This window comes from Rhynchophorus ferrugineus, unplaced genomic scaffold (assembly GCF_030347505.1).
Source record: "Rhynchophorus ferrugineus isolate W39M unplaced genomic scaffold, kcgeb_rfMv2 rfM10, whole genome shotgun sequence".
Lineage (NCBI taxonomy): Eukaryota > Metazoa > Arthropoda > Insecta > Coleoptera > Curculionidae > Rhynchophorus > Rhynchophorus ferrugineus.
The window spans coordinates 32,360,711-32,388,397 of record NW_027472589.1 but is presented as its reverse complement, the minus strand read 5'-3'; the positions used below and the strand labels follow the sequence as shown (position 1 = coordinate 32,388,397).

General features: G+C 31.3%; 3 protein-coding genes across 4 annotated transcripts in view; 2 read left to right on the top strand and 1 right to left on the bottom strand.

Moving 5' to 3' along the window:
* LOC143203473 (L-selectin) overlaps positions 1-7,004 on the top strand; it is a 36,959-nt gene extending 29,955 nt beyond the window's left edge. For both annotated transcript variants that reach the window (XM_076415645.1, XM_076415644.1), the window contains exons 3-4: positions 4,712-4,908; positions 6,707-7,004. In XM_076415645.1, coding sequence (XP_076271760.1) covers positions 4,712-4,908; positions 6,707-6,920 — 411 coding nt within the window. In that variant the 3' untranslated portion in view covers positions 6,921-7,004. The remainder of the gene's footprint in view (positions 1-4,711; positions 4,909-6,706) is intronic.
* Positions 7,005-9,466: 2,462 nt separating this feature from the next.
* LOC143203476 (uncharacterized) overlaps positions 9,467-27,687 on the top strand; it is a 175,847-nt gene continuing 157,626 nt past the window's right edge. Inside the window, exon 1 of the mRNA XM_076415649.1 lies at positions 9,467-9,578. The gene's annotated coding sequence lies outside the window, so the exon portion shown is untranslated. The remainder of the gene's footprint in view (positions 9,579-27,687) is intronic.
* Cpr66D (Cuticular protein 66D) overlaps positions 15,953-27,687 on the bottom strand; it is a 39,329-nt gene continuing 27,594 nt past the window's right edge. The window contains exons 7-8 of the mRNA XM_076415643.1: positions 19,952-20,161; positions 15,953-16,124 (exon numbers count right to left, since the gene is read on the bottom strand). Coding sequence (XP_076271758.1) covers positions 16,062-16,124; positions 19,952-20,161 — 273 coding nt within the window. The 3' untranslated portion in view covers positions 15,953-16,061. The remainder of the gene's footprint in view (positions 16,125-19,951; positions 20,162-27,687) is intronic.

The window sequence follows — 27,687 nt, the reverse complement described above, 5'->3', positions numbered from 1 at the left end:
TAGAACAAAGATGGTCTTAATCAAAATGAATTATTCTAGGTTATATAAATTTTTATTTAACACCTATCTAATAGAAAAAAAATTATAAATATCACGAAAAATATATAAATTTTATTTTTTTTATGTAAAAACATTATTTGTACATTAATTTTTCCATGATAATTTATTGATACTTTTTCTGCAGAAATATTTAAATAAATTCGTCTTCACAGTATAACAAAAAGTAACCCTATAATATTATATTATAAAAAATAAATCTCAACTTTTTACTAAAGCAGCGGTGTTAGTAAAATAATACTATAATAAATTTAAAATAGAGGCATTTATAATTTGGGTGCTCTATTCGACTGCCTGTCTATTTTATTTTAAATACAATAATTTCGTCGAATCCATATTTATATAAACATTCCTATTTTGATTTTGAAATTTTGCCCCAATAATCAGCTTATATTATTTGGGACATATTATTTCTATTTATTTTATCGAGATAATGCCGAATACATTGGGGGCTATTTAAAAATCATTCGATATATTTATCAATAATGTGCTTTAATTATTAGAATTCGAAATTGCAGATGTTAAATTTGTTCCTTATATTAGGAATAAATTGTTTTTAATCTTGATTACAATCTGGTAAAACTGAGGTTATCCGCTCAATTTTATGAAATAAATTACTAAGAAGCAATTATTTATAAATAAAGTTCAAACAAAAGGGTAAAATTAATTAGAGTTATGACTGCAAATCCAGAAATAAGTACTAAAAGATCAGAAAATGAATAAAAAACGATTATAACAAAAATCAGGTGTTGTTCTTATTGTTTTCCTAGATTAGTTAACAATTTCCTTTGGATATATTACGTTTATAACTCAAAGTTTCTTTATATATACTTTCAAAGTTCATTCATATTAAAACAATTCTAATTTTTTTAGGATTTTATTGTGCAGATAACTTTTATAGTAAAAAATCTTATAGTTTCAATATGAAATTCAATAGTTTCAATCCCGTTGTCCCTGTGTCATCACTAATCTTTTAATTTTTAAAAATACCAATATCGCAAAGTTCTACCAGTAAATATGTTTTAATTTATTATAGTTTTTGTGTTGACAAATCAGTTAATTAGTTGGTAATTATCATGGACCTGTTTTAGTATTGATTTTAATTAGCGGGCTTGATGTCAATAGAAAAATAAATAATCGCTAGTATAAAACTGAATATATAATTAACATTAATACGGGTAATTTGATCGTATTTGCATTGGAGAATTGGGCATAATGTTATTGAAAAGCTTTCGTCAAAATGTGCGTTATCTCTATATTGTTTGAAAATATGTATTTTTGGATTTATAATTAGTTCGTAATAATAGTAGTAAATTCGTAAATTCGTAGTAATTAGTTTATAATTAGTTAGTATAATAGTTATATATATAACTCGGGTTTATTCCGCTTGATCATCTTCAAACGCTTGTCCGAATCATCAACTCGTCGTTGTTTTAGGTCAAAAGTGAGCTCGCGCGGCACCAATATGATGTACACGTTCACTTGATATCTTTACAGTGCCTGCTATTTCATTTAATTTCAATTTAGGGTCCTTCAAAATCATTTTGCGGATTTTTTTAATGTTTTCGTCGGTAACAACCTCTTTTGGGCGTCTACTGCGTTCACCGTCTTCACTGCTCATTTCACCACGTCTAAATTTGGCATACCAATCTTTGATGGTTGATTTTCCTGAGGCAGTGTCCGGAAACTCGGCATCAAGCCAATTTTTTGCTTCAACTGTATTTTTTCCCTTCAAAAAGCTATATTTTATCAACACACGAAATTCCTTTTTATCCCTTTTTTTACAATAACAAAAGTTGCTTCACTCAAAATGCTATAATTCGCAAACTAATGATCTGACAGCTGTCATATTCATACGCGCATCTTTGGAGGGTTAGGGCTAACTAAAAAACATATGGATTTAATTCTCGTTCGCCATCTATCAAGCCGGGTATGTATATATATATATATATATATATATATATATATATATATATATATATATTTGTCATAAAACTATAGATTTTTCTAAAAATCCAATGCGAATGGAAGTTTCAATGGAAAACTGAATCAAATTATAGCACTAGTCATAATATATTGTTGCAGCACCCTTGAATATAATAGTTTGACATTGACATAAAATATCTTGTTTTTGATGCGTTTTGTCGCCTCTTGTGGAGACTGCATATGGGCGTTATTTTGTTATAAGATATTCCACAAAAATATGCCATTATCACCACATATATATTCAGTTATACTACCATAATGGATGGAAGAAAAAAATGTCGAAAAAAATGAAGAAAAAGATATCTTTGCTTTGTCTACGATTTGGATAAATCGAGTAAATTATATAGTAAGTGTTATTATTTTTGCTCAATTCCATCTATAAGGGCAACAAGATAACTAAGCTTTCCACGTATTATTCGACCAATTGTCCAATAAACCATTAAACTATCTAGAAGAAGAAGAGCTCAACAAACCCGAAACATTCTATAACTCTTATTAAAAGAAAAATATAATAAATTGCCTGAATTTATCCTATTGGAGTTATCTTATTCGTGATATTAATTGGTCACAGGATAAGGGAGAGTTTCTAAGGTTGAGACTGCAGCAGTGGAATATTTTATGTCTGGTCATATGAATAAAATTGATGGGAAACTGCATAAAGAAGACTATCTGAAAATACTTCTGGAAAATGGCTTCCAAGAGTGAATCTAAATGGCCCAAGTTTTGTTTTCCATAAGACAATGAGCCTAAATATTCGTTAAAATTATATAAGAGATTCCTAGAGCAAAAACTGTACGAAGAAATTTTGGAAATAATGAAATGGGCCTCACAATCGCCAGACATCTTTCCTATCAAGATCTAGTATGGCATGAACTTGATGGAAAAGTTAATATCGATGCCCATCTAGCTCAACACAGTTGTGGGAACATATATCAATAGAGATGCAACTCAATAGAGGACTCTGCTTTGCCCAACATCCAGAGGGCGCCATAATAGGCCATTCAAGTAATTTGATTGGTCAATTTAAATCTCTATTATAGGTACCTGTAGGAAAATTATTTTACTGTGAAGATATTTGATTGGCTCATTAGTAATGTTTGGCACGACAACCTTGACGTCATGTTTAATTGACCAATGAAATTTAAATAAAAAACATTTTTTTTCTGAAATAAATGTATTAATATATTAAATATAATATGTAAATATAAATAAATATAAGTATAACCGATAACAATAAATATAAATATATAACGTAAATGTATCTATTAAATATAAATATGATGTAAAAATAAATATATCCATAAAAAATAAATATCTTATACGTATGTGTAAAACTTTGCAAACATAAACAAGAAACTTTGGTGCATGGCAAATCATTATCCCTTCCGTCTCTTTCCTTTTACATATTTGTTTAGTGCGATCAATTTAATGGGATCTATCAGAGTTCTGTCTTTTTGTTTTCATATTCTGACTGCAAACTTTGAGTCTTTTCATTTTAATAGTCTGTTCATCTGTTTTACTCAAAAGTATATAGCACACCTCGTTAGTACTTTTAATATTTCATATGATAGATCCTTATGGAATGTACAATTGAAGGGTTTTAAAATCACTTTTTTTAAACACTTCACAAAAATTTGGTTATATTATCGACGTGGCAAAATCGCTGAATAAAATGAAAGACATGGCTCAAATGTTATTATACTGACAGTATAATAAAACAATTTTGTTGGAGTCTGGGGCACGAGATATTGTCTTGCCTCTATAAAATCAGTTTCATTTTGTGGGTCTACTGATTTATTCAAAATTGTATATAAACAAAAATCACATTTAATTTCTCTTTTCAAAAGTTTTACTAAATAACCTAAGATCTATGCTCTGGTACAATGTCAAACTTTGTTTGCTTTTATAGGAACATTTGGACTGAAGTTATAGAGTCAAGTAATTAACAGTAAGAATGAGCACAAAGGGTGTGCACAAAAGCATTACTCTCTAGAGTTTGTTCAAATGTCAATGACACTCGCTTCGAACACCTTGGTTGTGGACCTGGAACGATGGAAATAGGCACTGCTAATATAGTAAGACAGTTTAGAAATTAATGGTAACAATTATGAACAAAAATGTGACTGACTCCTTCAATTTGCCTTCTATATCATTTTGATTTTGATCCACATCCATTTGTAGATATTCTGGGCTCCTGGTATTATTTTCACCATCACTAAATTGTTCATAAGTACTTAAAGCAAAGTTTAAATGTATCACAAAAATGTCTATGGCACACGCGGTAACGATCATAAATCTGTTTCATGTTTAACCCAACCAGTTTAGGATTTTTAATGTGTTCTACTCATTTCTTAAAGATTGCCGGCTACTTTTTTTTAACGGAAAACGATGATGCATTTTCTCACTATCTGTGCATCCGGACACACAACGCTTCCTAGAATGAGAACGCATGTCAACTACCGATTTGTATATACTAATGAAATAAAATAATAATTTAATCTATAAACGTTATAAAAAGCTAACCACACTATAATTTGTAAAGAAGTAATTAAAAATCACTGTGGCAATTTTGTTAAAGACAATATTATTTCCAAATTAAAGGCTCTACAATGGTTAAAAATTGTTCAAATACCAGGTGCCAAATTGATCTATTAATTTCTATTTTCAGGTGGAAGACGTATGGACATCTGGCCGATTATGTACCTTCAGAGGATGCGAGAAGGAACAAAGTCCTCACCTATGGCCTCTGGAATTATACGGATGGTTTTGGGCAGCTACCGGAGAGTACCTCCATCCATCCGACAATCCCAAGTTCACTGACTGGTCATCAGGCGGTCCATTTGGCGTGACTCAACCCGACAATAGGTAATACAATCATTGGAACCCTCAGTTTTTAAATATTGTTTGATTAATCAATGCTTTGGTACTAAACATGAAGGAACATATTCTGATCTCTAACTTTTAAAGGCTGGTGTGCCACTGGGAAGTGTGTTGGAGTCGGTGCTCTATCGCCTTACTTCAATGATCTTCCCATAACATTATGTAGCACAAGTGATACACCATTTATATACCATATAACTCAAAATCTTCAATAAACTCTTATAATGTTCCTGCCTAAAAAATTCATAGATTTCACAAACAAGAGAATCAGCCAAGAAAGTGTCTTCCGTATGTCAACTTACGACAAGCTTATTTTATAATAGGTTAATTGAAAAGTCCCCGGCCTGACACATAGATGGCGCTTAAATCCATATGTTTTTTAGTTAGGCCTAACACTCAAATGATGCGTGTATAAATTTGGCAGCTGCCGGATCATTAGTTTATGAATTATAGTATTTTGAGTGAAGCAACTTTTGTTACTGTGAAAAATTGATAAAAAGGAAATTCGCGTGTTTATAAAATATTGCTTTTTAAAGGGAAAAAATATAGTTGAAGCAAAAACTTGGCTTAATGCCGAGTTTTCGGACACTGCCCCAGGAAAATCAACCATCAAGGATTGATATGCTAAGTTTAGACGTGGTGAAATGAGCAGCGAAGATGGTGAACGCAGTGGACGCGCAAAAGAGGTTGTTACAGACGAAAACATTTAAAAAATCCAGAAATGATTTTGAATGACCGTAAACTGATATTGAATGAAATAGCAGATAATCTGAAGATATCAGCTGAACATGTACATCATATCATTCACGAATATTTGGGTATGAGAAAGCTCTGTGCAAAGTGGGTGCCGCGCGAGCTCACGTTTGGTCAAAAACAACGACGAGTTGATGATTCGGAGCAGTGTTTAAACATGATCAAGCGTAATAAAGTCGAGTTTTTACGTCGATATGTGACAATGGATGAAACATCGCTCGACAGACATCCGAGTGGACTGTATACGATGAATCCGCTCCAAATCGTGAGAAAATGCAACAGTTGGCTGGCAAGGTTATGGCATCTGTATTTTGGGATGCGCGTGGAATAAATTTCATTGACTACCTTTAAAAAGGAAGGGCCATCAACAGCGACGAAATAGCCGAAAATCGGCCGATTTTGAAGAATAAGAAAGTGCTGCTTCAACAAAACAATGCAGCTTGTCAAAAATCCATGAATTGAGCTTCGAATTGCTTCCTCATCTACGTATTCTGCAGATCTGGCCCCCAATGGCTATTTCCTGTTATCAGATCTCAAAAGAATGTTCGCTAGGAAGAAATTTTCGTCGAATGAAGAAGTGACGGACGAAATTCAAGCCTATTTTGAAGAAGAGGGCAAATCGTACTACAAAAATGGTATCGAAAAGTTGGAGGGTCACTATAATCAATGTATCACCCTTGAAGGGAATTATGTTGAATAAAAAAAACTAATTTTGCCAAACAAACTATGTTTTACTATGGTAAGCCGGAAACTCTTCAATTGACCTGTTAATTTGTTAATTAATTTATTACTACTGTTATGTTGTACGTGCATTAGTAGACATATAAGCATATCAGTATAGTCAGCACAGAACCATCCAGATTCTAAATTTGGAAAACACCATCTGATATATCTGATGTCTGAACACCGAGTGATTCAGTGGAAAACATATTAATTGCATTTATTTGTTATGAGAATTTAATAATCCACATTATATTGAGACAAATAAACTTATTGTTTATAATTAAGATATGTCTCTCTTGTTTTATAGGGAGTTTAGATACACCGGCCGACCTGAGGCCTGCTTGGCAATCATGAACAACAAATACCGTGACGGTATCAGTTGGCATGACGAAGTGTGCGACTTCAAGAAGCCGTTTATCTGTGAAGAGAACCTGGACATGATGGAGATGGTGAAGGCGGCGGCTCCGAGTCTATTTGCGAAGGAACAACATGGACCACCTACCGGTACCACAACGAATTAACGACGGAATGTTATAATATATGTACTATACAATATATCTAATCATTGACGATTAGAATCAAATAAAAGTTATTTGATGATATAAGTGATTATAAATTATTTTCCTAATTCTAGTGCGATTTTCTATAATTTACAGTTCGTTAATCAGTTTTTCACTTGGTACGATATATATCAATCAAACTATTTTCTATAATTTTCTGCCTTCTCCTTGGCCTTAGTGTGCTGAAAGAACACGGTTGGTTTAACAGCGATAGAAGCATCCATCCATCCATTGGGCGCTTTTTCAGTATCTCTAAATCATCATCGAACTGAACAACTTGCAATCAGAATGATGGATGCACTGGGACCTTTGAAGATCGAGCCACAAAACATCGAAATATATACAATGGGAACTTAAATGAGCACCCCTGTAACCGTGCTATTTACGTCCGGATGACCAGGCTGGAGGTAAACACATTTAACAGATTTCTTTTCTTTATTTCGATTTGATTTATATTTTTTTCTCTATTTTTACAAATTTTGTATAAATGTACGGAAATTTGTTATTATGACGTTATTTTTTATCATTTAAGCTAAATATTATTTGTGGAAATCCTAGTATGAGTATTATTTTCCGGGATATGAAGGTTCAATAGAATTAATTATTTTCCAAAGGATTCTGCTCTGCCCTACCGCAGAAACGGTTTTTGGAAGTAAATAAGGATAAACTTCGTGAGACCTCATAATCTACAGATGAACACAAATTTGAAATATCATTGTTTAACCAAAATTCAACTGCTAATTTTAATTTTAATAGCTTAGGTATCAGTTTCCCTTTCATTAAAATCTACATCGTTAATTGAACTGAAATAATACATATGCGTATATTTATAGATCATTTCCTTTAACGTATCGTAAAGGAAAATAAGGGTGCAGTTAAGTATTGGAATCGGCAGTTGCTCAGAATCTCCAAGAAAGAATAGAAAGTAAGTACAAATTTAATTTTTACTCAAAGTAATTAAAGAGCTTTAAAAACTGAAAACTATGACACTTGTTTCTCCGCAGATGTTTTTGAAAGAGACGTATCACTTCGTGATAATAAAAATCAGACAGTTTAACTCAAAAATACAAAGTGTATACTTCCTAAATTGCAGGCAATAATTGTTATATATTTTTTTACAAGAATGTTATTATTTGTTACATATATAATTAGTTAACGTTATTTAAGGGTACCGCAAACCTATTTTACTTCATTTGAATGCGAATCTATCTTTAGAATTTTTTTATTTATTAGGAAAAGAATGTACAAAATCAAATTTAACAAAAATTATTATATAAATATTATTTCAGGAAATGTTGATCTATTAATTGTATACAACATCCTGACCAAAGGCAATGTAATAAGAAAAATAATGATTAAGTGTTTCTTAATAGGATTGCAAAGGGTAAATTGAAAAACTTTGCGATGTTGCATATAATATGGATAGTATCCATTTAAGTACCCTTAAAACAATATGTAAAATAGAATTAAGAAGTATATTTCAGTATATTTAGGACAAATTATTGTTTAATTTATTTTTTATAAGGCAGTAACAATGTATAATTAGAATGTAAGTTATAAGATGTCATACTAAATATTGTTTTTTGATGTATTTTGAAAATATTTCAGAGAAACATGCATTAATATTTAAACAACATATTTTATTAAAATTCAGTTTCCGAATATCTTAAACGAACAAAGCTTGATTACAAGTTTAAACATGGTAGATTGCATTCTATGTCTCTTTATTTTATGTCTGAGGATAGGCTGCGACCATCAACATGCCAAAACAACAGTGACAGTTTAAAATTACAACCTCCCCAATTAGAAAGTGGAACAGAACCTCACCAAACGGTCCTATCGCGGACGGGGAGAGGCAAATTGGCTGAAAACAAGAAACGAAACGTATTATCGATGATGGAAACCGACACAGTGGTAAAATACGCCCGCGTCCTCCATCGGTCTTGCGAAATTCCCACTCCCAGGGGGAATTTTTCATTTCCCAGGCTCTCGACTTAATATTTGTCCTCCGTTTTATTTCGGTTTACTTAAGTGCACTCCCATGAAATTGAAACGCAAATAATAAATCTACTTTATATATATCTGCTGTATACCCACTATATATATATATATATATATATATATATATATATATATATATATATATATATTTATATATATATTTATATCTGTTTGCGCCTTTATCGACGCGATAGGGATAGTATTTAATTTGAGCCATATTGAGTGAAATTTAGGTATGCGACGTTAATTAGCAGTCATCATAACTAAACATATAACATGAGAAACACTATTTAAGTACCAGAACATATTTCTTAAAAAAATTTTAATCATATAAACACAAATCATATTTAGTATTGTTTGTATATAACAAGGCACGGTTTTATCGACGTAGTATGACCCCTAAATAACTGTTCTTAAGGGTCATTTTCTAAATGATTTTTTGCTGCTCTTTGTTTTTAATAAGAAGGCTTTGAAAAAATCTGCCTAACATAGCGTCGGACATTTTTTTATCGGTCATTATCGGTGGCGTGGTATGAGTGATGTGAAGTTTTACAATATTTCGGTTGACTATTATTAACATTATTATTATTATAAAGTGTAAAAAAACTGTAATTATGGGTAAGTCTACTAATTATTATTAGTTTAGTTGAAGGACCCATATTTTATTCTACCTATATTGTAATTGTCTTATATAAATTATTTAATTCTTATTCATTATTTAGCGCTTATTATTTATAGAATTAATTATCAATTTAGTATGTATTTGAAATAATTTTTAGGTTTTATTTCTATTTTGGTGATATTTGGTAGTGATAAAAAGTATTGAGTACGTTCAATGACGTCACAATCTTTTTGTCCGATATTTATATTTCATTTTTTCAGGTTGTATTGTCTTGATATATATATTGTGTCACGTCAAATATAACTAACAAAATATTTATTAACTACTATTGCTCAGTGGTTGAAATTAGTTAAGTTAGTCATGTTTCTCTTATAATAATAATTTAAAATTCATTTTCTGCTACTAAAATTTGTTTGACGCTTTTTTAAATATAATACCAGAAATATATATATCATATTTAACATTAATTGAGGTAATATAGATACTATTCTATCAAAAGTATCGTACATTATATTTTCAAAACTGTAGCAACATTGAAAATATACGTATATATGATTATTCTTTACTTTTATGTTAAAAACATATATATGGATTGTTAAATAAACTAATACATGTTGGTATATCAAAACAGGATACACATGAATAAAACAATACTGAAATTATTTGACCTTAGTAACATATATTAAAACTATAACGAGCACAATTAGGCACTCCATTTTCTACAATTCACAAATATATTTTGCAAAAATGTATTTACAATGATCAAATGAACTGTTGACTTTTCAAAACTTATGTCTATAAAATAAATAATTAAGATAACTGGTAAATGAACTGATTGATAAAATGTTATATAGTTATGTCATTGCATTAACTGTTAGGCACCGTAAAATTTATCAATGGTTTAAAATAGTTACCAAATTACTGTGAATTATTAATAATTTCCATTTCTATTTGTCCTATGTAACTTATATAGTTAGTTTAAAAGTTTTTTGCCTATTTTCACTACTTCACTCATCTATTTATATACATTTTATCTTTTTGTCCATATTTCTCACCTACAATATACATTGAAAAAAATTTATATATGTATGTATATCTATACCTGCTATATTCTAATACTATTTTTTTTCTGTATTGAAATTTATTTATTTCAATCTATCATTCTATGTAATATTCTGGATTCTTGCCCTTGCAGCTAGCTCATTTTTAATTAGTCCTGTATGGCTTTCATTAACCTACACTTTTCTACTTCATCTTACATTCTGCGTGGGAATTCACTAACAAATGAGGAATTAAAAATCTATGAAGCTATTTCATAACTGTTAAAATTCTTTAAAACATTCCTTTCGGTTCTTGATACATAAAATAGTGTATTTATTACCTGCAACATACAATTAGTGCTATGTTAAGAAATTGCGTTACTAATTTTAATCGACTAGAAATTAATAAAACTTACTTATTTAATAAACTTACAGAAAAATCATAATAACTTTTACATTTACCTCTAAAATACTATGTCTCTAGAACTCTCAATTCGCATCAGTTCTAAAGAAGGGACAATATTATTCAGCTGTTCTGTTTACCAGACATCAAGTTAATTGAAATTCTTAAAATTTAAGATGGATTGGTTGACCTCATATTAACAAGGATTAACATCAAATTTTCGTATAGATCGTGTTTTTATTTCGCAGTTAAACATACCTTCCGATAAAGCAAACACATTAGTTTGTTGTACCTACAAAAATGTAAAATATAACAATATTATCTATACTCAAGCGTTTTTTATCTAAACTTACCATAGCTTATTTATAGTTGCATCAACACAGAAATAACCAAACACTGCTTAAAACTAAATGACATAATTTAATAATGTAAATAACTCATTGACTTTTCGTTTTAAAATTCGTTTTTACTTTGCCGGCATTTTGCGGTACAGCGCTTGCCAGATTTCATTTTTTTATTATTGAAAATTAAACGAACACCATTGATCTATTCCCTTACAGCTGAAAGGACAAACAATCTACTGTATAAAAGTGGAGCTGGCAGCGCGCCGATCAGCTCCAATAAAAACAGAGCTCAAAATATTTAAATTTTTGACAAATATCAAACAGATATTCCTGGTTGCCTGATTTTGGGGTTATTTTTATTGGGTTTTATTTATTTGTAGGTAATTATTATTTATACATAAACATTTTATCCTATAAATTATCTCTCCGTATAAGCTTTAACCGTTTAGAGTTTAACGTATTACCGTTTTCCTCACTTTTTGCCTAAGCCTATTAATATAGAGATAACTTTCTTAGCTGTACGTTATCTACAAGAAGGCTGTGAAAAAAAAACTGCATAGCAGAGCGCCGGACATCTTTTTTATCGGTCTATAAAAATTGCGCGGTATGAGTGATATGAAGTTTTAGAGCATCCTAGGTGATCAAACATATTATTACTCATTAATTCCAAAACAAATTTAATTTTGGGTGAGTTTACTATTAATTATTAACTCAATTGATTGATGTATATTTTAGTCTATTAACGTATTGTAATCGTGGTATTTTCTAATTCTTTATTTAGGTTGCATCTGCTATAACTTTTTGGTTTAATTGTGACATATTCTCTATTTAGGTGATATTTGTTAGTGATAAATATTGTTTTTATTGAGACACGTTCACTGACATCTCAATATTTTTGTCTAATGTTTATTTTATATTTCGCTTTTTCAGGTTGTATTATGTTGATGTCTGTTGTATGGTGTCAAATACAACTGACAAAATATTTATTAATTATTTACAGTGATCTTTATACAGGCTACTTACTTACTTTTTTGTTTCTATATCTTTTTTCCAGGTTTGGTTCTAATCTAACTTAAACATTAATTTGTTTAAATCTTAAAAATTTGCTTTATATCTATTTTATTTGCAGCATTCGCACAATAATATCTTGTTAATGTTTTCTTTGTTATATTACTTTTTATTATTTGCATTTATATCATTATATATATATATATATATATATATATATATATCAATCTAAAAGTTATTTGCTTTCCTCTTTTGTCGAAATGAAATCATTTGGACGAAGATAGTTAAAGAGAAATACACGAGGAATAAAGGGTAATTCCGAGTCCGTTTATCTCTTTAATAGAGACATTAAAGTGCCCTAGATGTTTACTAACACAATTCCTCGACGATATTCTTGGATTTGTTCGGAATATTTCGCCTTTATTAACTGGCTAAATTCAATTTTTTAAAGCTATTACCCGTCGGGACGGTTCGAATATAATTCTTGTGAAAGCCATATTGTCGAACCAATTGTCCCGGATTAAATTCCAGTCCTAGGGTCTTGTTGGGATATTGATGTATTAATTAAAGTAAAATTGTCGAGTTACATTTGTTTATAATAATATTTAGTAACTATATAATATGTTCAGGTAATATTTTATAATTTTAAAGATAATTCATTATTAGTAAAATTAGTAAGTTTTTGCTATAAACTTTGTATTTTTCTGTCAGAAAGTAAGAATAACAAATTAAACTTGTAAAAATGCGAATTATTACTCATTGATCAAATCATTGTATAATTATACTCTGTGTGGAGTGGAATGTTTGGAATCAAATCGTAGTTACCTAGACGTGAGCCTGTTGGGATTATTTATCGTTTTTATATGTTGGCTCTGATATCCTAATTATACGTATAACAAATTATAAATCACCACAATTTTGGTGATTATAGAGAATATAATGTTTACATTTTTAATTCAACTTTTAGGAAGTTAGTTTCTAGTTAATGTAGCAAATCTTTAGAATTATTAATACCAAAGCAGTTTAATATAGATTTTGATTTATTTCACCCCAAAATACCCATATGGTGGCAGTTGCAACTTGAAATTGTAGAATTTTTTCCATATGTATAGTCATGAAAATTTATGATTTTTGCCTTTTTCATATTGTTTATACTAATCTCAGTTTATATTACCCAAAGTTAGTTGTTCTCTAATTAACTAACTAACCGACTCGTTAATTACTTTGCAGGGGTTATAAGGAATTTTATGGCAGTATATTAATTTTCATAGAATCTTTAGTTCCATATGTATGTCTATATTTTGTTCTATAAGTAATGTTGGGTGAATTCTCGTTTCAGTCATCTCAGTTGGCCGAAAACAGAACAGCTTTATTAGGTTTATGTATGTTTACCAAACATTACAAATTTCTGCATTTTTCCCATATTTATAGTCATGAAAATTTGCAAAATTTTGTATTTTTAATATTTTTTACTGTAATTTCAGTTCTAATTCACTAAAGCTAATGAATTTTAAAGTAGTTTTACTGGAAATTTTATTTCTTTTAACTCAAAACGCATATATTTCCAGGTTTCTGTTCTTTATCTAAGATATTATAAGTTTTTTCACATATTTGGTACTGAAAGTAACTGTTTTTTGATATTATCATATATTTTACTGCAACTTAAGGAATTTTATGTTGAATTGAATAGCAGTATACCAATACTCTTTTGTTTTTCTAGAATTCTCAAAAAATTAGCGAATTTTTGTTTATGTTTTATATCTTAAATAGTATGAATTTTAAATCTGTTTTGCATGGATTTTTGTTTCATTTACCCAAAATACATATATCTTGACATTTCTATTCTTATCTAAGTTATTACACTTTTCCATATGTATCATCATGTCAAGAAAATTTGAGATTTTTCGCCATTTGAATAGGTTTTACTCTAATTTCAGTTTGAATTATTTAAAGTTAATAAACATTCCAGGGGTTTTAAGGAATTTTATGTTAAATGCAGTATACTTGTTTTTATAGAATCTTTGGTTTTTAAGAAAAATAACTTATATTTTAAAAAAATTTGTGAATTTTCGTTTTTATCACATATTTTAAAAAGCATAAATTTCAAAGGAATTTTTGCATATATATATTATATGTTTGTGTATATATGTTTCTGCCAGCCCAAAATATATTTACTTTGACAGTTTTATTTTTATATGAGAGACTATAAAATTGTGCTTTTTTCGCATGTATGATATATGGTAAGGAAAATTTGGGATTTTTTTAACATTTTCACAGTTTTTGCAGTCATTTCTATTTATATTATGACTAATTAGTGAAAATTGGTATGAATGAATTGTTACTGATGATTTTTGTATATTGATTACTTTTATATATTAATATTTTGTATATATTGATGTTGACTTTTTAGAAGCCCCTTTATTTTTTAACATATAATGAATACTAATGAATATTATTTAGACGAATATTATTTTATTTCAGCTCAACATACATGTGGTTCTTTCATACTCATGAAAATTTGAGATATTTTTACCATTTTGGCAGTTTCTGCTGTTATTTCTATTTAAGTTATGTCAAATTAATGAAAGTTGCCATGAATTAATTGTTATTGGTGTTTTTTATATATTGATATTGACTATTTAAAAGCCCCTTTATTTTTTAACATATAATGAATATTTAAAATTATTTAGATGGATATTATTTTATTTCAGCTCAATATACACACACTCATATATATATATATATATATATACATATACATATATACATACATACATACTTTATTATTTACATTTGGTTGGTTTTCTCATATTTATAGTGACGAAAATCTGCGTTTTTTACCATTTTGGCAGTTTTTACAATTATGTCAAATTAATAAACATTGCTATGAATGAATTGATATTAATATATTATATGTTGGTTATTTTTAAATATTAATATTGATTCTTTATAAAACCTTTATTTTTTAACATATAATGCATTTTTAAAATTATGAATTTTGAACCAATTTTAGGATATGAGTATATTTCAGCTCAGAATACATATATTTTGATATTTACGTTTGGTTTACTCATATTTATAGTCATGAAAATATACGATTTTTGCCATTTTGACAGTTTTTGCTGTCATTTCCGTTTAAATTATTTCAAATTAATGAATATTGCTATGAATGAATATATAATAGTATATTGATTTTTTTAATAAAATCTTTATTTTTTAACATATAATGAATCTTTGAAATTATGAATGTTAAGGGAATTGTAGATGGATATTTGTTTATTTTAGCTCAAAATACATATGTTTTGATATATACATTTAGTTTTCCCATATTTATAGTCATGAAAAATTGCGATTTTTTACCATTTTCACAATTTTTGCTTTCATTTCTGTTCAAATTAATGAAACTATTCAGTGCTAAAAATCACAGCTCAAGTTTCGCTCAAAATACATATATTTTGAGTATTTTATGTTTATTTAAGAGTTCTATAAATAATTTTACTTGTATTTCCTAATGCCGTTGTTATAATTAACCAAAATTAAATCATTATCAGGGGAATTAGTAAACACAGAATGAATAAATTAAAAACGTTTTATAGAAAATAGTATAAAAATTACAACATTAACATAAACCTATAATTTAAGATAGAATTACATTCTTAATACTTTGTAAAAGTCCTAGAATCTTTATTGGTATCTATAAGCAGCATTGCTATTGGTATTGTGCTGTTGGGGCCGTGCTGGAGCAATCTGAAAGTTAAAGTTTCCAAAATATTAACAGGAAAATACTTCTTCAGAGTTGTATGACTTCTCATGATTTTCCTCGATGTAAAAACATTTATTGCATCATTATAGTACTTTACCACACACCTTAAAATATATTTTTACTAGTGTTGGGAACTGTCGACTGAAATCGACTGTCGACTGTTTAGTAATTGACTACTTTTTACTATCTACTGATTCAGTTGCTATTTTTGGTTTGACTGATTTCGCTACCTTTTACCAGTGACTGTTTTCAGTCCCTATTTTCGGTCCGATTGATTTTGTTACTATTTACTATCGACTGTTTCAGTCGTATACTTTTATATACTATTTTTTATTCTACTAGTTTCATTCGACTGATTTTTAACGTTCTAGCTCTTTCGTTCTACCCGCGACTTTGACAAAACTGTACCCAATTTATGCTTACATAGATTTGTATGTAATATATGTAGTTTTATGATTTTTTTTGGTAGTTTACTTGTAAATAACAATATATTGTATATTAATATTATAGCATTTTGATACGATCTCTTTCAAGATTCTTCAAGTTTTACGATTTTAATAATTAATGTAATAAAAAAAAAGATTAAAATTGTGAATGATAAATAGTAAAATACTTGTTTTTAAAGCAATAATAAGTAATATTTTTATTACTCTCTCGATTTTTGTTAAAAAATATTAAAACTTATTATTTATTATTATTTAAAAAAGCTCTAGTATTTATTGTGCGATGATTTTTAATTATGTCATGAATTAGTTTTTTTTCTATGACGTGGTATGGTTTTTGCACATTTTTAGTTTTTTGTTTTTTTTTGTATTATTCTATTCCATAGAAATATTCCATTCCTTTTTACGGATCCACAGAACACTCAAATATGAAATTAATTCTACTGCGTTTAAAATGAAATTATTAATTGCATGTTAACAGTATTCAGTAATTATTTTTTTCCTTTTCTTTTTTAAAGTTAAAACGTGAAGGAATATGACATCTCTGTCTCGCTTATTCTACCATTGGAAAATATAAGCACATATAAAATTAAGTTTCAAGCAATTAGGTTCAAGCAATTATCTCCGTCCTTTCCTCTCTCGCAATTTATACAGGAAAGGGTTCGTACATCTTCGTCTAACATCACAAATTGATAAAAACAGTCGAACCGTGCATTTGAACTGAACATAGTAATTACTATTTTCAGTAGATAGTTTTTTGACTATCGACTGTTTCGATTATTTTCAGTCGATAGTTCCCAACGCTACTTTTTACGGTTGTCATTGCTACTTCAATGGTGCAGAGCGGGGTAACTTGATCAGGATTTTATTCAAATCAGTGTATAATCGATTGAAAGAAAAAATTAGAGAGGATTTATTGATAGATCATTTGTTTATTTATTTGGTCGCATATTAGGATTTGAAAACTTTGGCAAATCCGTAGTTTACTATACTAAATTTATTTTATAATGAAAAAAGGAAGGTGGCACATTAGACAGCAACACCGAATGGGGTCATTTGAGCTAATAGGTTATACAAACTTTTACCACATTAAAAAATACGAAATATATGAACAAAGACATGACAGAAACTGTGGGGCTCACAAAAAACAAAATCTTAAATAAACCCCTAATTCAAAATAGAACCTTAATTAATTTAGTCACTAATGACAGTTCATGTAAAGATGAACATCATTCACACTAGATGTGAATTTAATATGAGGCCGTGCTCTGTAACTAGCGGATTGTACTATTCTCTTGGGGATTGTCTGAATAGAACACCGCGCATACTAGATAGAAATAATCATGCTCTTCACTGCCTGAAGGAAGCTGAGTTTTGTTTACAGTCTTTTTATTTTTCTTGTTGAACTTTTATTAATTGTCTTAACAGACCGATTCTCGTCGTCAGACTTGAACTTTTTTTATCTTCCTACTAGGTTTAGTTTTTTTGTTCTAAAGCAGCGCATCTTTCTCTGAAGCTTCTGTCAAAACAGCTCAACTTCTCTTTTTCTCTCGTGTTTGTTGCTTTATGGGCAGTGCTTTGTAGAAACATATTAATATAGAAATACATAATTATTGAATTAAAATCATATAACAAAATAATGCAATCATACACCATAGTAAAAATTAGGGGTCACTAACATGGATCATTGGACCCCTTCCTGGAATTACATTTAATGTATTTAAAAAGCTAATTAACAATTGAAAATGATTTATTTTTCAAGCTTAGGCCATTAACAGTAATCATGTTAAAATTATAATACGTTTAATTATTGGTTGTATGATAACATCTCTAATTTTAAAACCAAAATTGAACGAAGCAATGTTTTTTTAACATTTGGAACCAAATTTGCAATATGTTATTAGATTTGGAGCTCTGTCCTACCATATATTTTACTTTTTAATTACCGATATTGATTTTTTATAAAACTTATTTTTCCATTAACATATAATGAATCTTGAATAAAATTATAACTTTAAATCAATTTTAGATGGATATCAGTTTATTTCAGACCGAAATACATACATTTTGATACTTACTTTTTTTTCATATTATGGTCATGAACATTTGCGATTTTTTACCTTCCTGGCAGTTTTTAGTGCCATTTCTGTTTATTATTGGGTTAATTAGGTTAAATGATTTAATATTTTTATGAATGAATTGATATTGATATTTTATATACTGATTATTTCTATAGTATATTCAAAGTTTTTTGTACATACGTCATCAAAGTATTTAATGTATTGCCTGCCGTAATTTGTAAATTCTTTTGAGAATCAGACAATATTTTCCTTCTCATTTTATTCCAGTTAAAAGGAGACACAATACTGTCTGATTAGTTCAAACACGTACTGTCAAAGTCGTTCGGTTGTCAGACGTGTACAAAATCCTTGAAAGCAATAAGAATTTATGACTCTAACATATTAACTATTGTGGCTGTATAATTAACATAGTTTTCAGATGTACTGTAATGTTAAAATAAATTATATCTGATAACATTTTTGTTCAACTATTTTATTAAGATTAAAAGTTTGTTGTATATCAAAGCTCAACTGAACTAAAATTCAGAGTTGATGTGGCAACATTGCAACATTTTGACGTCACAACTTTAGATGACGTATGTACAAAATAACTGTGAATACACTATATATATATATATATATATATATATATATATATATATATATATATATATATATATATATATATATATATATATATATAAATTATAATATTAAGAATTATTTTAAAACTATAAATTTTAAAGCAGTTTTAGATGGATATTAGTTTATTTCAGCTCAAAATCCATATATCTTGATATTTACATTTGGATTTGCCATATTTATAGTCATGAAAATTTGTGTTTTTGCCATTTTAACAGTATATGCTGTCACTTCTGTTTAAATTATTTGAAATTAATGAAAATCGCTATGAATGTTTAATGGTATATTAATTTTTTTATAAAAATTTTATTTGAACCATATAAGAATGTATACAGAAGGCTCACTTCAAATTAGTCAGTTCACTACAGAAGTCAGGTCAGTTCAGAATAGATTGTATTCGTATTCAGAGAGAAAATAGGTTCAGTAGAACTTAAGATATTTTATCAACCATTTTGAAAAAAAGTAGTTTCCAGAAAAACGGGTTTAAAGTTTAGTTTTTAAATGCCCTTTCACTAAAACAGCTATATCTCTGAAAATATATTCAATTTCAATAAACCCTCTTAAGGGACATATTCTTAAAGGGTCAAGTTTTGAAAATACGAAGATAAAAATAAACGATGTTTTCAAATTTCTGGACTAGAATAACCGCTTAGTACTTATTCATACCTTAATTAATTGGGGTTGTCTGTGTGTGGGTTGTTGGGGTTGATATGTTTGTTGAGCTTGATACTGCTGTTGTTGCGCCGGACGATATTGCTGCTGAGGCTGATACTGCTGCTGGTGTTGTTGTGGTTGGGGTTGTTCATTGGGTAACGCTTGGAATTGAGGCTCAGGCTTGGGTGTTCTGATTACGATATCAGTTGGTTCTCGAGATACCTAGAATAATGAAGGAAATTAAATAGAAAAAATATCCTCGATACGCTTATATTATTTTATTTACATTCCTATATTTAACAGGTCAATTGAAAAGTCCCCGGCCTGCTTAGAAAAACACATTTTTTTTGGCAAAATTGGTTTTTTTTATTAAACTTAATACCCTTCAAGGAAGATACACTGATTATAGCGACCCTCCAACTTTTCGATACCATTTTTATAGCACGATTTATCCTTTGCTTCAAAATAGGCCTCAATTTCGGTGATCAAATCTTCATTCGATAAAAATTTCTTCCCAGTGAGCATTCTTTTGAGATCTGGGAACCGGAAATAGTCGCTGGGGGCGAGATCTGGAGAATACGGTGGTTGAGGAAGCACTTCGAAGCCCAATTCATCGATTTTTGCCATCGTTTTCACTGACTTGTGACACGGTGCATTGTCTTGGTGAAGCAGCACTTTCTGTTTCTACAAATGCGCCCGTTTTTCGGCGATTTTCCCTCAAACGGTCCAATAATGCTATGTAATAGTCGCTGTTGATGGTCCTTCTTGTTTCAAGGTAGTGAATGAAAATTATTCCATGCGCATCCCAATATACAGACGCCATAACCTTGTCCAATGACTGTTGCGTTTTCCCACGCTTTGGAGCTGGTTCATCGTGTGCAGTCCACTCGGATGACTGTCGATTGGACTTCGGAGTGAAATAATGGAGCCATGTTTCATCCATTGTCACATATGGATGCAAAAACTCGGATTTATTACGCTTAATCATCTTCAAACACTGGTCAAAATCATCAACTCGTCGTTGTGTCTGGTCAAAAGTGAGCTCGCGCGGCACCCATTTTGCACAGAGCTTTCTCATACCCAAATATTCATGAATAACGTACAAGTTCAGTTGATATCTTTAGAGTGTCTACTATTCCATTCAATTTCAATTTACGGTCATTCAAAATCATTTTGTGGATTTTTTAAATGTTTTCTTCGGTAACAACCTCTTTTGGGCGCCCACTGCATTCACCGTCTTCGGTGCTCATTTCACCATGTCTAATCTTAGCATATCAATCCTTGATGGTTAATTTTCCCGAGGCAGTGTCCGGAAACTCGGCATCAAGCCTAGTTTTGCTTTAATTGTATTTTTCCCTTCAAAATTCAATATTTTAGGAACACGCGAAATTCCTTTCTATCCATTTTTTCTACAATAACAAAAGTTACTTCACTCAAAATGCTATAATTCAGAAACTAATGATCCGACAGCTGTGAAATTTATATACGCATCTTTTGAGGATTAGGGCTAGCTAAAAAACAAATGGATTTAATTCTAGTCGCGCCATCTATGTGTCAGGCCGGGGACTTTTCAAGTGACCTGTTAATTGAAATAGTTTCACAACTATATGTCTGAATAGCGTTTAACAATTATCTGCCTTTGGTTGTCATCAATTTCAATCCTCAGTGTGTATGTTTTGCTATATAGTCACCGCCTACAATAAATCAATTTCGCAGAATTAAAAAAAAACTTATATCTTTCGAATTTGATGCTGAGCTATATAAAGTGACTGCTTTGATGCTGCTGCTCAGGCCTGCTTCGAATTTAATTTCCTCAATATGATGAAGGTTTTGCTACGTTTCCTGTATGATTCGTACAGTACGTTTCATCACCTGTGTTTCTGGCATCAGACACACATCTGTCTTCATTATAATAACCCAGTACAATATAATAAAATAATCCATCGATAATTAAATTACTTTCGAAGGGCGCATTAACGGAATTGCATCCGGACGGATCGATATCAATCAAGAAATGACCCGGGCTCGCATCATTCATCCGAAATCGAATAAATCAACCGGTCTAATTATAGTGACGACGTTAACTAAACAGGCATGCACGCACACACGCGCAAACGGCAACAATAGACGTGTAACGGCAAAGATGGCTCCCGCATGGAGACCCGTCGTCCTCCCCCCGAACACCCTAACGCCCCCCGCGCGGCCCGACCGCTCCGCTGCCGCCCAATCCCGACAGCCTTAATTCAATCAGGATTGCGCCGATATTCGGCCGGTATCTCCGCACAGAGGGCGCTTCAATACGCCAATGTAGCTTAATTAATTGCCGAGATAGTTGTGTTTGTCTTTGTGTTGTTGGTACGCCTGTTTTGGGACGTTGTCCGATGGCGGGTGACGCGCAATGGTGGGGATCTGCTCGACAGAGAGGATAAGGAAAGGCGAAATAACGAAAAGAGGTTACTTACTTAAATATTTGCTTAATGACATCTATCTTCCGAGCAGTTTTTTTATTTTTGTTGGTTATTCAGTTTGTCAATTTCAAAACATCGCGTCTGTATAGTAAGATATGTACAAGTAGGAATGACACTGATTACATGATTTGTTGGTGCTAGTCTTGGTTGTTAGAATAAGTGTGAACACTCTCACATGCCATTCATCGATGAACAAAATTTTCACTAGATACATTACTTCCACAAAGACACAGACAAAGGAAATTCGTGGTTAAATTACTTCTCAAATACCTACTTAATAACATCTATCTTTTAAGTGGTTGTATCGTTTTTGTTGATTCTTGAGATAATCAGTTTCAAAACATCGCGTCTTTTACTGTACAAGTAGGAATGACACTGATTATATGATTTGTTAATGTTAGTCTTGGTTGTCAGATTGAGTATGAACATTCAACTGTGTTTTTCACATATCCATTCATCAATGAATAAAATTTTCACTAGATGCATTACTTCCACAAAGACACAGACAAAGGAAATTCGTGGTTAAATTACTTCTCAAATACCTGCTTAATAACATCTATCTTCTAATTAGTTCTTTTATGTTTATTAGTTACTAGTTGGCCTGGCAGACTTCGTACTGCCTCAACCGATAAATAACAAGACCTAATAATCCGTAATTAATTTTTCGACTTCACAGAGTTACAATATTCCACATTGATGTGAGTCTTAAAAGCTTTGGATAATATTGGCGAGTATGGCACGATCCAACGATTGTCTACATCTACATTTTGTACTCTTACATTCACAACTACCGATCGCCCATTGTCCGCAACTATCGCCAACGATGCAATGGGTATCCATCATTTCCCGTTATGGTTTCAGCAATCATGTCTCTTGGGTATCGCTTGGAACATTTGCCGTCATACATGGTGAATTGTAGTTGAAAACTCCGCAAGGTTCATGTAGCATGTGTTTGGTAATTACTGCATGCAATTTTGGGTCAACTGTGGGAAAGTGAGCATGAAATTCTTCTGTATAATATGTGTAGCGCCAAATGATGTCATTTGGAAACAGCTGTTATATTTCTGAATGTTGGCCAAGAAGTGCTTAGAATCATTTCCAATCCTAGAAACTAAAGAGCTTAAAGGACCTGGTGGTGGGACCAATTGTGGCAATTTTACTTTGCCTCCAGCACAACATAATCCACTAGATTCACCACTGTATTTTAACACCTTGCAATATTTACAAGTTATTGTCATTTCCCCAATTTTTACCGATTTGTCGGCACTATAATCTATTGCCGCATCATAGTGGAATGCAGTTCGTTCCAGGATCACAGGAGAACTGTATCTTTTTCATTACGTCGTGCTCGCTGTTGTTGTGCTTGATGTGCATGAACTCGTTGCATTCTAAGCCTATCTACTTCATTGTCACTCCCTAAAGAACGCACTTCTGACATAGCAATACGACTATTTTCTTGATCTGTCTCACTCTGGTTATTAGTGCGGTTAGCACGTGAGGTAGCTCTTCGCACACTTGATTGACTGCATCGACCTAAGTCAGGTCGTCGTCTTCTCCTCGGCATCGTAAATTGTAATTAATCAAAATGAGAAAAGTTCTCACGCACTAGCAGTAAAGTGTCGCTATCACAAAAAATCAACAAAAATAAGAGCACATAATTTGAAATGTCATTATCTTAAAGCATCACCGAAATTAAGAAAGTTCTCGCGCACGTAGATCAACAAATCAGACAAAATCTAATCAATCATTCTACGGAATTATCCTCCGCGAACTCTTTTACAGACCCGTTTTCTGCTCCACTTATAACATCGTTTCTTAAAAGGTATTTGCCAGCTTGTTGTTTAAATATAACCATAACTTATACCAGGAATTTTCAAAAAACGTTTTAAAATTTTCAAAAAATAGCTGTTTAAAGACAAGAAAAGATAAAAGTTACATAATAATTAGGATAGTAAACTAACATGAAATTTTTTTTGTCTCTTTGAGTCTTTGTCATTTCTCGACTATAAAACAGTACGGTGTTGATAGAGGGAGAGGGCGGCTTGGTTGGCGCAGTGGTAAACAGGACGGTCCACCTACTGTTCGAATCTGGCTGGGGCATGGTCGTAAATTTATGTTTGTGATTGTCCTGGGTAAGAATATAAAATCCGACAAGGAAAATTATCCCAGCCCCGCCAATAAACACGCTGGGTATGGCCGGATGTCTTCTGGAATGATTTCTAAGTTGGTAACTCGCCGGTTGGTAGGCTTAATGCCGAGGACCGTGGTTCGGAGCCCACGTTAGACAGTAGGTCTAGTCCAGATAAACCCTCGTTGGTAAAAAGAAGCTTTAAAATATTAAGAAAAAAAAAAGGATGGGACTGAAATAGGTATAAATAGTCGAGCAGAGGCGCCAATAAGCACATTAATGTTGAGGTACCTCCAGCTTCTAGATAAAAATGTCTTAGTCAGGGGATTAAAGAGAGTAAATCCATTTGATCTAGTTCTGCGTAGTTATAAATAATCCTCAGTGCATATTATAAACAATGCTAAGATTATTAAAAAACCCTTGAAAATTAGGATAAAAACAAATATCTTGTTAGTGTTAATTTACTTGAATGCTATAATAAATAATGAAAAAAGTAATTTAATTACAAATACCAAGTATGTATTTATATCTGAATTACGTATTTTAAATAGAAATAATTCAAATACTGCCCGACCCTAGTTGTTGACGATAATAGCATCTTCTTATTACCTGCTACCTGCTATATTAAATCACTACATAGTATAAAACAAAGTCGCCTTTTCTGTCCCTATATCCCTATGTGCGCTTAAATCTTTAAAACTACGCAACGGATTTTGATGCGGTTTTTTTCAATAGATAGAGTGATTCAAGAGGAAGGTTTATATGTATAATACATGCATAATATACTAAGGCAACATTGCTAATTTTAGAGGTTTCTAACGTGATGTCGTAAATTAACCTATTTTTTTAGGCTTATTTAGCAATTAGCAAAAACGCTGCCTAACCCTACGAGTTAGATCAAATTAATGTACTACAGTATTGTACACCATAAAAAGGTCTACAAAAAAGTCCGCGATGGTATATGTTTATCTTTTAGGGATAACCCACATTAACCATTTTTATTGTTTACTTTTTACGTGAGAAAATGGCTTATTTACGAAGCTATTTTAAGCAATACGGCATTAATCCTTATCGAATTAAGTACCTTAAATACAGTGTGCAATTAATATAGATCAATATGGTTTCTTACAGCATGTAAATTAAACAAATATTTTTGGAGATATTACAAATTTAAAATTTGCGTTTAAAAATGTGTAATGTAATAAAAATTGTATGAATTTAGATATTCCAAAGATAGCATAGTAAGTATAGGGGAAGAGGAATTGTTTTACTCCAAATTTAATGCGTGCAGGCCAAGGGCAGTAATGAATGAACCAAAAATACTGGATCGATTTTAATCATGTTTTCATTGAGTGACATAGGCATATATATTTTATGCCCGTGCAAAGTCGGAGCGGGCCGCTATGTTTTTATATACAACGTTCATATTTTTTCAGTAATGTATTTAATTTAGTATCAGCATTGCACTTGTGCGAAGCCGGGGCGGGTCGCTAGTAAAGAATAAGACATAAAATCCACAGGGTGCTTTATGTAACGTTACTTTTTAAATACCCTTTTTTACACTGTGTATCTAATATGGTAATATACATGAATAAGAATAATAATATGTAATGTAACAATCACAGCAATTTCCAATTATTTGTAGTTAAACCGATGGAGCATGCTTATCCTAAACTTCGCATTCACAAGCATTCGACGAGCTTCAACATTTTTTTAAATTAACGTCAGTTAAGGTAAAGAAGTAAGTCTTCTCGCTGGTGCCATATCTCGGTACGAATTGAGACGTTTTCTACTCATCGAAAGTAACATTTCAAATCTTCAACGTGAAGTTGGTTACAAATATACACATGGAAATGCTTCAAAATTAATTTATAGTCCCGATATTATAAATATGTATAAATACTTCTATGAGAAACTAAAAGAGAAATTGAATTAAGTCGACCGACGCTTCATTTCCGTACCTGTTCGGACCACAATCCGAACGTTGACCATTTATCAGTCGATCGTATTTTTCCGAATTGTGGCAAATTGAAAGGCATTGTTGCCCGATGGGTCGTAGATCCTTTTGTGGTCGCTTAACGGCCCACTTCTGTCCCGGACTTCCCCCGCCGCCCCCGAAACGCGGTGTTCACCCTCATTTTTGCATGACAATGGGCGTCGGGACGCTCGCCACGACGTTCTTTTCACGACCGATTCCGAGTCCAATAAATAGTCCGCGCGATGTGTACCCGCTCTCTCGGTCCTCTCGCCGAGATCTGTTTCGCTTTATTGAGCGCGCAGTTTTATTTATTCCTGCGGTGTTCGATGGAGAGCTTCCAGTTCGACTCGCATTATTAGAATATGCCTCCGGGAAATATTTATTGTCGGATGTATTTCGGACTGGATTGAAATTACAAACTGCTGGTCGTCGGTTTCGTGTTTTTCCGGGTTTTTATTCGCGGCAGTCTTCGTATTTTCTTCTCCATATTTATTTCCGGTTATTTCTTGAAACATCCGTCGTGTAACGTTGGCAATGTGTTGATTTTTTGGTTTGGTTTGGTTTTAAAATTATTTTAATTTTCACAAAAAGGGTCGAAAGATAAATGATCATAATAATAGCATGTCGATATGCATTAAAACGTTGATGCATCACTTAAAAATAATTAAAAATATAGTTTTCGCGTATCTCCATTCATTCGCGAAACATATAATGCATTCTAAAGCAAATAAAATACAACAAAAGTACATGTCAATGTAAAAGTAATAGTACTTAAAATAGGAATCCGGAAGAGAAGCGAACTCAGCGATTATCCGGTATACTCCCAAAGAAATCCTATTTGTCTACACAATTCAATCTCCATCTTGAAAACAAATACGTGGGTGTTGATTGTTTTAACTACATTATGAGATGCTATTGTAAGCCTTAACGGGATCTAGTTAGAACAGGAATTTAGGTACTTTTTGAAAAATATTTTATAGTCTCCTTTTTAACGGGTTTATCTGGGCTGGATCTACAGTTTAATGTGGGCGCCGAACCACGGTCCTCGGCATTAAGCCTACCGACTGGCCAGTCACCAAATTAGAGACCATCCCAGCAGACATCCGGTCTTATCCAGCTTGGTTACTGGCGTGTCTGGGGTGATTATTTCTTGTCGGGTTTTCCACTATCGGCT